This window comes from Mixophyes fleayi, chromosome 9, assembly GCF_038048845.1.
Source record: "Mixophyes fleayi isolate aMixFle1 chromosome 9, aMixFle1.hap1, whole genome shotgun sequence".
NCBI classification, from domain to species: domain Eukaryota; kingdom Metazoa; phylum Chordata; class Amphibia; order Anura; family Limnodynastidae; genus Mixophyes; species Mixophyes fleayi.
This window is the reverse complement of record NC_134410.1, coordinates 33,006,867-33,021,480: the sequence shown is the minus strand read 5'-3', so window position 1 is coordinate 33,021,480 and position 14,614 is coordinate 33,006,867. Positions and strand designations below refer to the sequence as shown.

The 14,614-nt window shown below is 37.1% G+C and overlaps 1 protein-coding gene across 6 annotated transcripts in view; it reads left to right on the top strand.

Moving 5' to 3' along the window:
* KLHL13 (kelch like family member 13) overlaps positions 1–14,614 on the top strand; it is a 33,712-nt gene that overhangs the window by 12,670 nt on the left and 6,428 nt on the right. For all 6 annotated transcript variants that reach the window (XM_075187230.1, XM_075187231.1, XM_075187228.1 and 3 more), the window contains 4 exons: positions 541–673; positions 1,336–1,532; positions 4,572–5,367; positions 14,417–14,530. In XM_075187230.1, the coding sequence (XP_075043331.1) occupies positions 541–673; positions 1,336–1,532; positions 4,572–5,367; positions 14,417–14,530 (1,240 nt within the window). The remainder of the gene's footprint in view (positions 1–540; positions 674–1,335; positions 1,533–4,571; positions 5,368–14,416; positions 14,531–14,614) is intronic.

Here is a 14,614-nt window from a genome sequence, read left to right as displayed (position 1 = left end):
TTCCAACTCTCACGTTACCCAGGCAGACTTGAGATACATTAGGAGTGATGGCTATCGGCAATATAAAAGCATAATTAGAATGCCTGAAAATCTATTGTAATTTATTTGGTGAAATGTAATATGCCAGGCTGTTTTTATTATACAATAGTGTGTTCAGACACCATAAATGTTAATAGAGATATATTTTGCAAGACTATAATGAAAAAGTACTTTTCAATGGGCTATATGTATGAGTTGTAATTCATTTATTTAATGTTTTTTTCATAGAAAAATGTAAAGCTAAACAAAAACAGCATCAGATATAGGAGGGTTGGTGAAAGTCAGAATGATGCAAAAAGTGTTTAAAAAACAAAAATCAACTGGATTCTCATTAGTCCACCAAACCGGGCTCTAATAACTTTCTTCTCCTGATGCAGCCTGTAGATGAGGAGTCATGTTGAAAATCAGATGTGATTTATTGGGCGATGTCAGATTTTCCAGAGTGACATTAATAATTGTAATTCCTGACATTCTCTTTTTTCCTCTTGTGCTGATTTGTAGGGCTTTGACCAGTTAAGAATAGAAGGCTTGCTTTGTGATGTTACTCTAATACCAGGTGATGGGGATGAGATCTTTCCGGTTCACAGAGCTATGATGGCTTCCTCAAGCGATTACTTCAAAGCCATGTTTACAGGTGATATATTCTTGTGTAAGCTAAATAACACATACTACATCTCTGTTAACGTATTCTTGACTGAAACTAGGATTTTGGCAAGAAAAATCACACGTCCTTATAAGGCCAGCTAAAATGTTAAGCAATCTAAATTTCTCTCCATTGGAAGTTGGGGGGAGGGGTTATAAACTCTGGGTTTCTTGTAAATGTACCTTGAACTGCACCATATATACATTGCTGGATTTCTTCCCATGTTCCATTGCATACATACAACTAAAAAAATGTAGCCACAAATGTACAAGACATAATAAACTGGTAAAATCCTATTCATAAAACAGCGCTACCACATAGAAAGTAATAATACATTGACATTGATCTTTCTGGACAGTGATGAATGGAAGATATAGTAACTTATAGAACAGGTTACATAACTTGTGGTTTGTATTGCTCGATATGTATCTGCATAACTTCTGCCTTCCACACCTGCAAACTGTCAGTATGATCTATGCAAAAGAACATTACTGTAACTTTTTTAAGCCCTGAATAATTAAAACTAGAATTTCGTTTAGCACCATATGCATACTCAGGTGTCTGCTGTGAACAAAGGCTTTTAATGTACTACATTTTATTTAAAATGTGCAAATCTTAGGGATAATTAAAATGTCGTCTGATTTCTTGTCTAGGTGGAATGAAGGAACAAGACTTAATGTGCATCAAATTACACGGTGTTAACAAAATTGGATTAAAGAAAATTATTGATTTCATTTACACCGCAAAACTTTCCCTAAATATGGATAATCTTCAAGATACACTGGAAGCGGCAAGCTTTTTACAGATACTGCCTGTCCTGGACTTCTGTAAAGTATTTCTTATATCTGGGGTAAGAGCTCGGCACTGACAAAGCTTTCAATATTCAGATCGGCCTGAAGGATAAGGGTGGACGTAGTAGTGAAAACAAGTCCTTCTAATGGGGTTTCATTCCCTGAAATACACAGCAATTCTATTTTAGATCTAGTTAAGTGTTTGAGGTATTTAGAGAAATGGTTTATTTTGCTCAACACATTTTTACATTAACTCCTAGTTAGTTTGCAACTGGCATCACTGCAAATGGGAGAGAGGAGATTGACATTTAAAAAGCATCTGTCATGGCAATTCTAGGATAAAAAAAATAACTAAAACAATGAAAATTCAGTAGATAAGAACATTTTTGTTTTTTGTATGATCTGATTTTATGTTGAGAATTGCAACCACTAGGTGGCGCAAGTTTCTGCATAGAGAATTATAATCATCTTGGTATACTACTGCTGTGACAATTGTCAGTACAGAAAATGCTCCCCTTAGTGGCTGTAATTTCATGTTTGTAAACAAACCATCTCTAGGGCTGCTATCTAACTTATTACTCCCTTTTTATCTTAATTTTAGGCGTGAAGTAGCTGTAATTTATTCCTGTTGAAACTGAATATCTCAAACCTTGAAAATTGATGAATAAGATATATGCTATTGCCACCTATTAAAATAATAAAATAATCCACGTTCATTGGTGTTTTTTGTTTTGTTATATTTTTTCGATTCAGTACAAGTGTATTCAGTCCTAGAAATGTTTTATTCATATTTTAAACCATATTTCTTTGTCTATTGTTTACTATAATTGCCTCCCCCTATACCACATTGTGCACAGTGCCTCCTTCCATACCTTGTGAATCACTTCTCTGTGTGTGTGAGGTTCATCTTGCTGCGGAAGCTATATCGGCCTACAGTACAATCCTGCAGAAAAGCTTGTGGCTGCCTAAGTGGGGCATGTACTACAAGAAATTGATATACAGGTTGGGCACAGGGTAGGGAGCAATGTGTAACTATACGGGTTTCCTTCATTATCTTTAACAATTTGATGGTGATCATTTTTATTCAATAGATTTAAATGTAAGGGTTCCAATAGTGTTTTAAACAGTGCTTTATAGTCGTTTGATGGGTAGACCAATAGTCTTGTGTAGTCTGTCTAGTTAAATGGAAGTCTGTTTTACATATGCTTTCACATCTAAGCACAATTTAGCACTCCTAAATCTTTACCAATCCTGCAATATGTTTTGGTGGCTGCTGTGCCCGTCTCCCAAGCTGTGAGCTGTACTGGAAATCACAGTATTGACCATTACAAAGCTGTGGGCTTTCATAACCTGCTTGCTTGGAGCTTTTATGAAAGCACACAAGTTATTTTGAATTGGCCTAATTTTAAGCGGTTTTAATGACTATTCTGTTTGTCATTATTCCTGAGCAATTACACTGGGAAAAATTTTGTAGCACTGCACATTCCCATCATCAACAGTATGCTCTTGTTATGTATACCAGTAACAATGTGCTGGACTTGTAAAGGTTACCAGGGTAATATCAATGGCCTCATGCTTGTGGGTGTTTAAGATGTGCAAGGAATCTATTGTGTCTTCTGAACACACCAATGTCTGAATTTATATAATTGATTGACTGCTGCAGATAAATGTGTGTTTAATTGTACAGTGTATTGATCTATTGAATTTTATGTTCTTATTGAGGTTGATTTGATGCATGTAAAGCCATTTATCAATGTTGGGTGCCAGTAAGATATCATGAAAATAATTGCACATTGTATCTTAATAGTGACAGGTTGTGCTGTTGGTGAGATTTGTATGTTGCATTTTCTATATGTAGCATTATACAGAAATGTACATCTTACACACAAGATGATTGTAATAAATAAATGAAATCCACATGCCTATTTTAGGAATATTACCCCACCTTGAAATTGGGCTTTCAGTGGCTGTGATATTGATGACTGTTCTCTCCAGCACCTTTTTCCTGGATGCTGTTTTTCTGTGTGTAGTTGGTGACCAGAGCAGTTATGGCCACAAAAAAACCCTGCTGTGGACACAGTTTTCAGGTTTGACCCCTGATACAACAAGTAGATGCAAGTGGTGTCGTTAGATGGAAAAATGTATGCTTTCCGTTTAAGTGCCCTGAAAGGTCATCTCATGGAGCCCAACAGAGTCCTATTACAATAGCAGAAACCATTGTTTCTCCTATTATAACCGGCACTATGTAAGCGCTACAGGCAGCAATGTGTGTTACACCACTGACCACCAGTCTGACCAGTTCTGTCTGGTGCTGGTAATAACCTCCAACAGTTTTCATTATTATTGCAAAGTATTATAAATGTCTGCACCCGACTGCTGCTTAATGCCACCCGGCTGGCAAGACTTTATGGGGAGAACACTGTGACTATTCAATTGGTATTGTCTTAGGTCTCATACAAGAGTTTTTCCTGTGCCAATGGTTGGTGACTTAGTCTTGGGGATTTGAAGAGCAGAACTTGTATATAACATATCATTTTTATATTGACTGTTCAGAAAAACATTATTGCTTATGAATTGTCATCTGGAAAATGTATGTGATATGATAAAGTTGTACTCTCCAGATGATGGAAAGTGGCAAACCACAGGGTGTGTGTATATCTATATATCTATATCTGTGCTTTGAGTGTGTGGGGGGGGGTTGGTGCCTCCTTTTATGGGAATGTGATGAAGACTGTGACCTAATGTGCATTGCATAGTCCTGCAGAAGGTGGTAAAACAGAAAAAAAATGTTCTAACGTGTTTCACAGGTTACACAAATGTAATATACTTTAAATATAACCATTGCACAGACATGATATATATCGATCCCTTTTTACCCTGACAGTACAGTATGTGTAATATGTAAATGAGTTGTATTGGTGTGTCAGAGCCAGCTGGGAAGTGCTTTGCTTTCTTTAGCACTGCACCCTCCTCTCTGCTTCTTACAGGTCTCTACCCACAGATTTTGCAAGCACTGAGGGGAGGGTTTCAACTTTATATTAAGAAAATAAAAAGTAGTTTACTGCTTGTAAAATTTTTTGTTTTTTTTCTTCTTGTAGGTTACTCTGGAGAATTGTGTTGAGATTGGACGAATTGCAAACACGTATAATCTCACCGAAGTTGATAAATATGTCAATAACTTTATCCTGAAAAATTTCCCACCCTTATTAACTACTGGGGAATTTGTGAAGCTCCCATTTGATCGTCTTGCCTTTGTGCTTTCCAGTAATAGCCTTAAGCAGTGTTCTGAGCTTGAACTGTTCAAGGCAGCGTGCCGTTGGCTGCGCTATGAAGAAACGCGTATGGAATATGCTGCAAAAGTAATGAAGAACATTAGATTCCCTCTAATGACGCCACAAGAGCTTATAAATCACGTGCAGACGGTGGACTTTATGAGAACTGATAACACATGTGTAAATTTACTTTTGGAAGCTAGCAATTACCAAATGATGCCGTACATGCAACCGGTTATGCAGTCTGAAAGAACTGCCATTCGTTCAGACAACGCTCACTTGGTGACATTGGGGGGAGTTTTAAGACAGCAGTTGGTGGTCAGCAAAGAGTTACGGATGTATGATGAGAAGGGACACGAGTGGAAATCCTTAGCTCCCATGGATGCTCCTCGATACCAGCATGGAATAGCAGTTATTGGGAATTTTCTGTATGTAGTTGGTGGCCAGAGCAATTATGACACAAAGGGAAAAACCGCTGTGGACACAGTTTTCAGGTTTGACCCCCGATATAACAAGTGGATGCAAGTGGCCTCGTTAAACGAAAAGCGTACTTTTTTCCACCTAAGTGCCCTGAAAGGTCATCTGTATGCAGTTGGTGGCAGGAATGCAGCTGGTGAACTTGGTAAGATACATTTTTATTTTTAACTTTTATGTATAAATTCATAGGGCTGACCTCAGTGTTTGCGCACAATTGTTCATATACACCACTACGGACTGCAGTGGCAAGTTCACATGGTCAATTACAGTAGGAAACAAGATTAACATCTAATTGCATTTTTTTAAAAATCTCTTTATAAATACCGATTCATAGGTGTATATACAAAGAAAACGGCAAAACAATTTGTCAAATTGACAATTTATTTAGGACTTGGCAGTGAGGAAGCCTGGGTTGCTAAAATTTTGTGAGGCTGCAGGGAGAGGGAATTTTGTTTTGTTAACAAAGTCTTCCAAGTTTTCTGAAAAGCATGATACTCCTATCATTAAGTAGACCGGATAGTACTCCATGGAGGAAACAAAACCTGTACAGTTAAATAAGGCGTTCCTAGTCTGAGAAGGCTGTCTCCCCCATTCTATCAAAATTAGAAGCTTGACTGCATTATTTATGTGGGTGATGATCTTATCCATGTGTTTGTTGAGAGGTTTAATTTACTTAATAAGAAGTTGTATCGTTGGCTCTAAAAGTAACTAAATGTCTGTCATTTGGTGAGTTGGGTTGATGACCATAAGCCAGAACTGAGCTATTAAGTGACAATCCCACCAAATATGCCTAAATGACAGATTGTTCCCACAGTTTTTCCAGCAGAAGTCTGGGAACATCTGATTGATATTTATAGGTAGTTTATACACCCCTTTAATATGGCAGCTGAGAGATGTCCAAATGGCACCCTGCTCTCCAGAGTCACTTTTTAGGATCACCTAATCCACTAATCTTTCATTTTAAAGTGTACTATAATGTACTGTATACCAAGATGTAAGGGAACACTTAATCTATTCATGTTGTTCTTTCTATTTTTTTTTATTTTTAGCACTAACCTTTCAGTCCACCTCTATCGTCTCTACTTTTTTTTTTTTTTTTTTTTTTTACTGTCCTCATTCTCCCAAGCTTGGCCCTCTCTACCTCCTATCTCCACATCCTCTGTAATGTCTGCTGTGCTAGTAGTGTTGTCTTAAGTAGTTGCTTTCTCTAGTCTCTTTTTGTATTGATTTTTTTTTTTTTTTTTTTTACTGCTTATTTATTTATTTTTTTTCCATCTTATCTGTGGTTTTTTTTTTTTTTTTAACTTGTTTGTTTTCTGTTTGTGCGGCGCTGCAGATTCTGTGGCGCCATATACATGATGATGATATTGACACTTATTAGCACTTTGATTGTTAGAACCTGGCTACGTACTAGAACTCTGATTATTGTGACCAAATAAAGGCTTAAGTGGTTTTTATACACGCCATGGAAGTAATTTGTAATATCCAAAAATGACAATAGGTGCATTATTCCTTTTATAATCCTGTTTTCCTAATGGATGAGATGTAAAAATCATTGATGTTAAAAACATACATAGAATCATCTTTTACCCAGTCAAAAATATAAATAATTTGCAGACTCCAGTCCCCCAGCCGCTTTCCCCCGTTTTTCCCAGTGATCAGGCTATACGGTTGGCTGGAAATCGGCAACTTTGCAGGTAAAATTTAAAGGGGCGATGGCTTGTAAAGGCTAATTTGCCTTTACAAGCCATCGCCGCTTTAAATTTTACCTGCAAAGTCGCCGATTTCCAGCGACTTGCAGAGATCGGACATTCATACATTTACCCCTTGGTTTTCTATTTGTGGCTGTTTCACCTTGCTCCCACTATATAGCACCTATCAGTCCTTCATGAATCTGCTGTTTGAGAGACATAATTCAGATTTTCTAATTCAGGATTTACTGGCAACCACAGCTCTTTATAAAAATTATAGATGGTTCCTCGGTATACTCTGTTTGAAACCAAGGTTACTGCTTTGTGCTGTGCTGATGGAGTAGACATTGCATTATCCCAGGGCGGTTCCATGCTCACAAACATCAGTGCGCATCAGACTTGTCTATCACATTTTTAATAAGTTGTTAATAGCCAAGGTTGGTATTCACAAACTCCCAGTCAGGGTGATCCTCCTGTAGAGGAACTTTTAATAATAATAAAAATAATAATAGAGTGATGGACTTTGCACAGAGGTTCATAAGAGATGTTTATACAATGTTATTGTAGTAACCTAAGAAGAGATTGGATGGGTGATCTCTTATCTGTGAGCTTGTAAAGGGTATGGTGACCTCTGCAGCACAATTATGTCAGGATTGTCTTTGATCTACATCACTGTTTGGCACATTAATGTTCTTAATTTGCTGCTTATATTACATTGAGTGATCAGATGGTGACATTTGTTATGTTGAATGACGAGTATAAAATAAGGCAATGATTAACTGGCATCAATATTTTCCATGCAATTAAGTCACTGGTGCAATGTAGCTTGTAAAGTGACATTGCTACAGTGATCTGGATAGAGCAGTGTTTGCAGTATTTCAGGCTGACCCTGAACTTGTTGTTCAAAGTCTTATGTAAAATCTCATGGTTGAAAATGGGGAGTGCTGGCTGTGGAAGGATGTTCTGCGTCACGCAATTCCCTTATGTAGCTCTATTTCTTGGCTATCATACTTTGAAAATGACAATAATAAGCACACTTATGTCATGGAGCTTTGAATATAAAAGTAAAGCTTTTCTTTAACTAGAGACTTTAACAAAAATAAAATAGCAGTAGGTTAAAAGGGACACTATAATATATGGGGAAAAGCTAGTGCCATACGATCTTGAAATGATTGTTCCGTCACGTAATCAATGCTGCAAAAAATTACATGGTTTTTCTGTGTCTTTTGAATTTTGTGTCCCTCTAGAGATAGACCCTCTATCTCTAAATGTACGAACCGTCGGATCTTATCAGGTGATATTTCTTGCCCATTCACTCATAGTTGCAGAATGGTCGTATATTGTCGAATGTGGCCCCTTATGGAAACACATTCCCTAGATCCCAATGGGTCTATTAGTCTGATCAGCAGAGTCTGTTTTCCGCCAGTTATTAACATGTAATACATCCTAGATCAGGGGTCAGGGAACTTTTTTTTTACCTTTTACCCCAAAATATATTTCAATACACTGGCGTTACCCCCTTGATTTGAAAGGAAGGAAATCATATATTATTAATTATTGGAATTCAACATTTTTTTTTTTGAATCTATTCAAAATTTCTTGGAAAGCTGAAACTTCAAAACTTCAGGTTTTGGAGAAATTATGTTGGTTCATTTTTGATACGAGAGCATCAATATTGGGGTATTTTGATGTCAGAGCAATTTGGATATAGTCTTCAGGTCCAATCGATTTCTCTGCTTTGTTTTTATGTTCGTCAGCGTGGAAAATCCTTGTTCGCAAAGGTAGGTTGTTGCAAAAGGCAGCAACTTTTTGATTGCCTCCTCATGTACAATTTTGAATGCTTTTGCTGCTGTTGACATCCAGAAATATGACTGATCTGATTTTTTCCAAAAGCAATACGTGCTTCATTATTGCATCAAAGCTCCAGAAGTGCCTCTGCCAACCCTTGAGGCTTTTCTAGTACAACAGCAATTTTACATTTAAAGGGGTCTACAATCCAATTGACAGCATGTGAATCGGCAGCATTACCCCCAGGAATTTCCTTTTTACCCCATTTGAGGTAATTTACCACTGTTCCCTGACCACTGTCCTAGATCTAGATTACAAGTTCTCTGTTCACACTATAGTCTTAAGTAGCCAAATTGCTGCATGTATATACAACTTAGGTTAGTCGCTTGTCTTGGTCACGTAATTATAATTTAGTGTTTTTTCGTTTTTATATTCTCCATGTACAAGTGATTGAAGAGAAAAAAGCAACAGCTATTTTGCAAACATTTACAGGAAATTGGTAGCGATGCACACTTTTTTGTGTAGTGTTTGTACTTTTATATAGTATTTATTTCTACATATTTATACATAACACCAGAAGTCAGCAGAGTCCAGACGATGTATCCGATGCTGTGTGTGCACCTGCTTATTGATTTATGGCTCTTTGTGTTGGAATGTGCACATTGCTTCATTCTTGCTTATCCCCTAAAGCTAAAACAATGCCTTTAAAGCTGTTTTCTTTATTCCTACAAAGCAGCAGCTTGTTCTAAATAGATTTAAAGGAAAATCTCCTGGCAAATAATGTATTATAGCATGTTTATTGTACACCAAAGGTGCCTTTCATTATTCATGGGAGCATGTTAACAAATTAAATTTTATTTTGCAAATGGAGATGGCTGTGATTGCTATTGGTGAAAGCTTTGGTCCATGGAGACTGAACGCATGCTGACCTCACTAGGTGAGGATACATGACTTATATATGCGTTTATTGACTTTGAAAGTTGTAAGAAGTAAAAAATTAAAATTTGGGTGCCAGCAATAATTTTTCAGGGGTATTGACTACTTTGCTACTGGGATTTGTAAACAAGGCTTCTGCTAATATTTTAAGATCTATTATGAAATGTTGGTGAGTAGGACAGTGATGATGTCACTGTTTTATTACCCTGGAAAGAAACTAGAACATGGTCCTGGATCATTCATGAACCCTTTTAGTTGACATTTGCTTGCAGCAGAAATATGTTTTTTTTCAATGAGAAGATCTATAGGAAGGGCTGAGATGTAAGCAGGTTTTGGACTCTGAGAGTAGCACCTTGTACGCTTCTAAGTTTAACAAGTGCCTGCTTCCTGAAGCGGTGTTCCACATCTTCCTTCCTGTGACAGCTTGATTAGCAAAATAACTGGAAACCCACTTACAGTACTCAAAATACATCCAATAATATGTAATATTGCAGTAGGAACTAAATACTAAATCTTATTGTGCTTTCTTAAACATTTTACCCACTACAGTATTATATTAGTCTGGTGCAGGGTGTAGACTGGATGAAAGAGTTGGCTGGGTCCAGTCGCCATGTCTCTAGTTGTTTCTAGTTGCCTAGACCTAATAGAGATTATATTGAAATGATGCAAAATATCCAAGGGGAACAATAGTTGTAATGTGGGATTTTATCTTCTATCTATATGGCAGGTCAGTAGTGGTACCTCACCTGCTGCACGTTGTACTTACCAGACATAATTGTATTCTTTGTGCTGCCTGAGATGTGCGTCCTGTAGATGTTAAGCTGCACATACATGCAATGGTTTAACAGATAGGTAATAAAACAAATGTTTGTTGGTCCAAAACATCCTGTACAAGAGCTTTTCATGGTTATGCCATTTGATTATGCGTGGTTCACACACTTATATGCTACTGAGATTAAATGTCTTATGTATTGATCTGGATGCTATTCAATTGATTGGAGAAACATTTGTGAAATAGATGAATAGTGCAACTTGCTGCATTGGTAGCGCAACACCATATACGGTCAATTCAGAAAAATCGTAATGTCGCCATATAAATCCGTGTCTTCTATTTTCTGTTTTGTACAGTTTTCATGTGCCTATGAAGAGCATGTGTAAATTAAATTTGTCCACAGACTGAGCCAATGTACCTCCTCTTGAGGACAAGTGGGTCAGTATACTGCATATCTACTTTATTTCTGTTTTAGTTTTATACTTTAAATCATGCTTAAAAAAGGGAAAAAAAAATCCTGCAAGCAAGTGTGAGTAATGCTAGTGTGTTAAACCACAATGACACATGAGTGAACTTTATCCTCTATGTGACATTGTGTTCCACTCAGTAGTTAAGTACCAACATAGTGAACTATATTGGTTCTATTTATAGTGATTTGACTTTTGAAAATAAAGGTTCTTCAAATAAACTTGCTATTTTCATATGCTTTTTCAAGAGCCTGCACTTCGATGTTAAACTGGGCTGCACAGGTTGGAGAAAACACTGGGCAGTTATCTTACTAGTCTCCTAAATCAAGCTAGAAAAATTAGTGTCTCGAGATTTTCAAAGTGACTTTATTTCATGAGTATTTCTTTACAGCAGTGTCACTTGTGGAGATGTATTTTATGCAGTCTCTCCATAACCTGTATTTACACAACAGAGCAGTGCGTGCTTTTGATTTCCTCGTTTATCAGTCCTGGAAACTTTGAGTTTTTGAGTAAGTGGATGTAAAGTGTGTTGGAGTATTTATTTATTATTCACTTTTGTACCAGTGTGATCCCAATATTTCAAATTCAGAACCTAGAACTGCTTTTTATTCCTTTTAGAAAATATACGAAAAATAGTGTCAAATACTTAATGCAGCCTATATTAGGAGTGGAGATGGCAAAGTTTGTTACTCCAACTGTAACCAATACATATCCTCTTTGACCTGTATTATCACTTATTCAGGTGTATTATCACGTATTGCTTGATATAATAGAACTCTGTAATGTTCGCAGATGTATGTACAACAGCTTAAGAATGTTTGTGCTAAAGCACCCCAAACATTTTGCCTTGTAAATCTAATTAAGACCCTCTCACAGCCTTAATTGGCAATGGCCATATAATTTGACCATGTTTGTCTATTGGAATTTGACATATTATGTTGGTGGCTCTAAAGTTACAAAATTATTTCTTGACCCTCCTTATCCCTGACCCCCCCCCCCGTTCTGAATAATGAATCCCTTCTTTGTACAGTGTTGCCATGCAAGGAGCTCACAATGTGACGCTGGCCCCCTTGTTGAATACCATCCGTAAATATACAGTACCAAACCTGCTTTGAAATGCCCGATTTTCAATTTAACAAAGAGCACTAAAAGCGGAATATTTGTGTCGTTTACAAACGAGTGTAGGGAGGTGGAGGCTTTCTAAAGCAGTGTCCTTTCCCGAATCTGGGCCTCTGCCAGTGCGTCTTCCCGCACCTGCATTATACCATTAGGTTCTAACATCTGGTCATGGTCTCCGGCTAGGATAGCCATGCAGGTTAGGAACTGTGCACACACTGCTGCAGTCTGGTCTCCAGAGAGGCAAGTCCAGGATGTTTTCTGAGCTAAAACACCACACTTCAGTCAGGCTGGTTACATAATCTGCAGATTGTAAATGATGTGCAGGTCGTATGATATATCCTGACAGTATAGTATACGAATGGGAAGACAAGCTTCACTCGGCTGTGGCCCATCACAACCCTTCCAGAAGATCTGTAGAATTATATGTAGTATTTGTGTGTGTATATATGTGTATTTCTTTTTAAAAGCTCATTCCTTAAACCTATTTTAACACTTGCACAGAATTTTCATTTAAAAAAACTAAACAAAACTTGGCTCCAGTCTACATTCTTGCAGTTATGTTGTTTTTTTTGTCTTGTTTTGTTTTTAAACACAAATCTTTACAAACACAAATATTCATTTTTTTTTATTTTTAATGGGCTATACATTAAGACCGGGCCACACTTTATTATTGAATTGTTCCTGAAAAATCTTCATGGTCTTTTGCTTTCAGTAATCTGATATTCCATGAACCATTTATCCTCTGTTATTCATTCCTTCCTTACATTATATTCCAATTCCAGTCAATGAATACCCCCCCCCCCCCCCCCCACTTATAAAAGTACTTAATCTCCGGAAGTCTTACTGCATGCATATGTGTACATGTCAGCAGACTTAAATCAGTTATGCTGAAGTAAAATCCTTTTTTTTTTTTGGGGGGGGGGGGGGGGGGGGTGTACCACTAATAATAGTTTCTGTCACATTTAGGGATTGTTCACACATGTCTGGTGTTATTGTGCTATTCCATTACTAATACTCTAAGACCACATTAATATTAGGAGCAGTGGATTCTTATAGGTTTAACACCAGTGTTCTAAAATTTTGGTGCCACAACGCTTGAGAAATAGGTCATTACTGCTTTTAACAAATGCAACCAGTACAATTGTTGTATTGGCAAAAGCGCATGTAAGGACCATGGAAAGCCTATTTAAAATGCATTTAAATCACATGTTTCGTCTTATGCATTTTCACCTTTTTCCCAGCGTGTATATGTAATAGAGCCTTTAAATGCAGAGTAGCTTAAGGAGACGGCCCTGCACATGAGTTACAGTACACAGTGATTTGTTTCATTTTGGTTTACTTTATCTAATAATTGAACATTTGGCTTTAAGGAACATTAAATGATGTGTTTTAGAAAGGGAGAAACAGGCAAAGTTTAGAAAAAGTACATTCATCGTTCTTCCCATAGTTGTTCTATGCAGTGGGTGCAACCCCAGCAATATGATTTGTTTTCCCACAGTATATTTATACATTTTCTCAGCCTCTGTTGCAGTTGACAGAATCTGAATCCCCTTTTTCCCAAAATACTTTCTCCTACCCCCTCCTTCCTCCATATTCTCCCACTCCTCTCCACGCACTCCTTTTTAAATGTTGTAGAGCTGAAGCCACTGTGATGTGCCTCATTTGGGACATCTCTGTATGCCCTTCATTGTCCTCTTTACATGACCTTTTGTAAACCTAATTGGCGGTGTGAGATTGCAGTCAAGGGTTGAAAGTTCCATTTGTATTTCAGATGCAAACATCCGCTTGGTATATGGGGCATAACACTTACTAGCTTTTTTTTTTTTATTTATTTTTATTCGGTGGCTTCAAGTAAAATATTTATAGAATGTAAAATTTATGTACTGTTTGTGCACCACAAATTATTACTGAAAATATTAATAAATATTATAAAAAAACATCTTGTCAATAAGCCGCAACAACCGGAGGAGATAATGTATTCCTGGTTTTAAGTGTTTGCCAGTGGAATATTGGCGTTGAGTCTGAAAGCAAATTTCGCTTAATTATTGGGGATTAAAACTTTCCAAGGAAAGCCACTACTGCCCTTTCACACAGAAATGCGTTTAAAACGTAAACATGCTGAAAAATGCAGCATGTGTATCTAACTTGTACACCTGTTTAGGTGTGAAGGAGCTGGCATGTTATTCATACAACGGTGTATTTCTTCTCTAAGGCTGATTGTTCTTGAGCATATGTAGTTAAAAATAAAACTTTGGAGGGGAGACTCATAGAGCTGAAGATGGAATTCAGTGGAAAAGAAATATATTGTACAGTTAGTGACTATTCACTAATGAAATCATTTCTTCATGAGTTTAAATTGTCCTGTTTTACCGCGTAGCTGAATATACCACAATTAATACCACTTGTTTTATTTTTGTGCAGCCACTGTAGAATGTTACAATCCCAGAACAAATGAATGGAATTATGTTGCAAAAATGAACGAGCCACATTATGGCCATGCTGGAACTGTATTTGGTGGACTGATGTATATTTCAGGTAAGTGAACAACTTTCACTAATATTTTGTAATTAAATGAGTTTTTTTCCCTTCATATGCTACCCATCTTTACTGAGTAAGTTC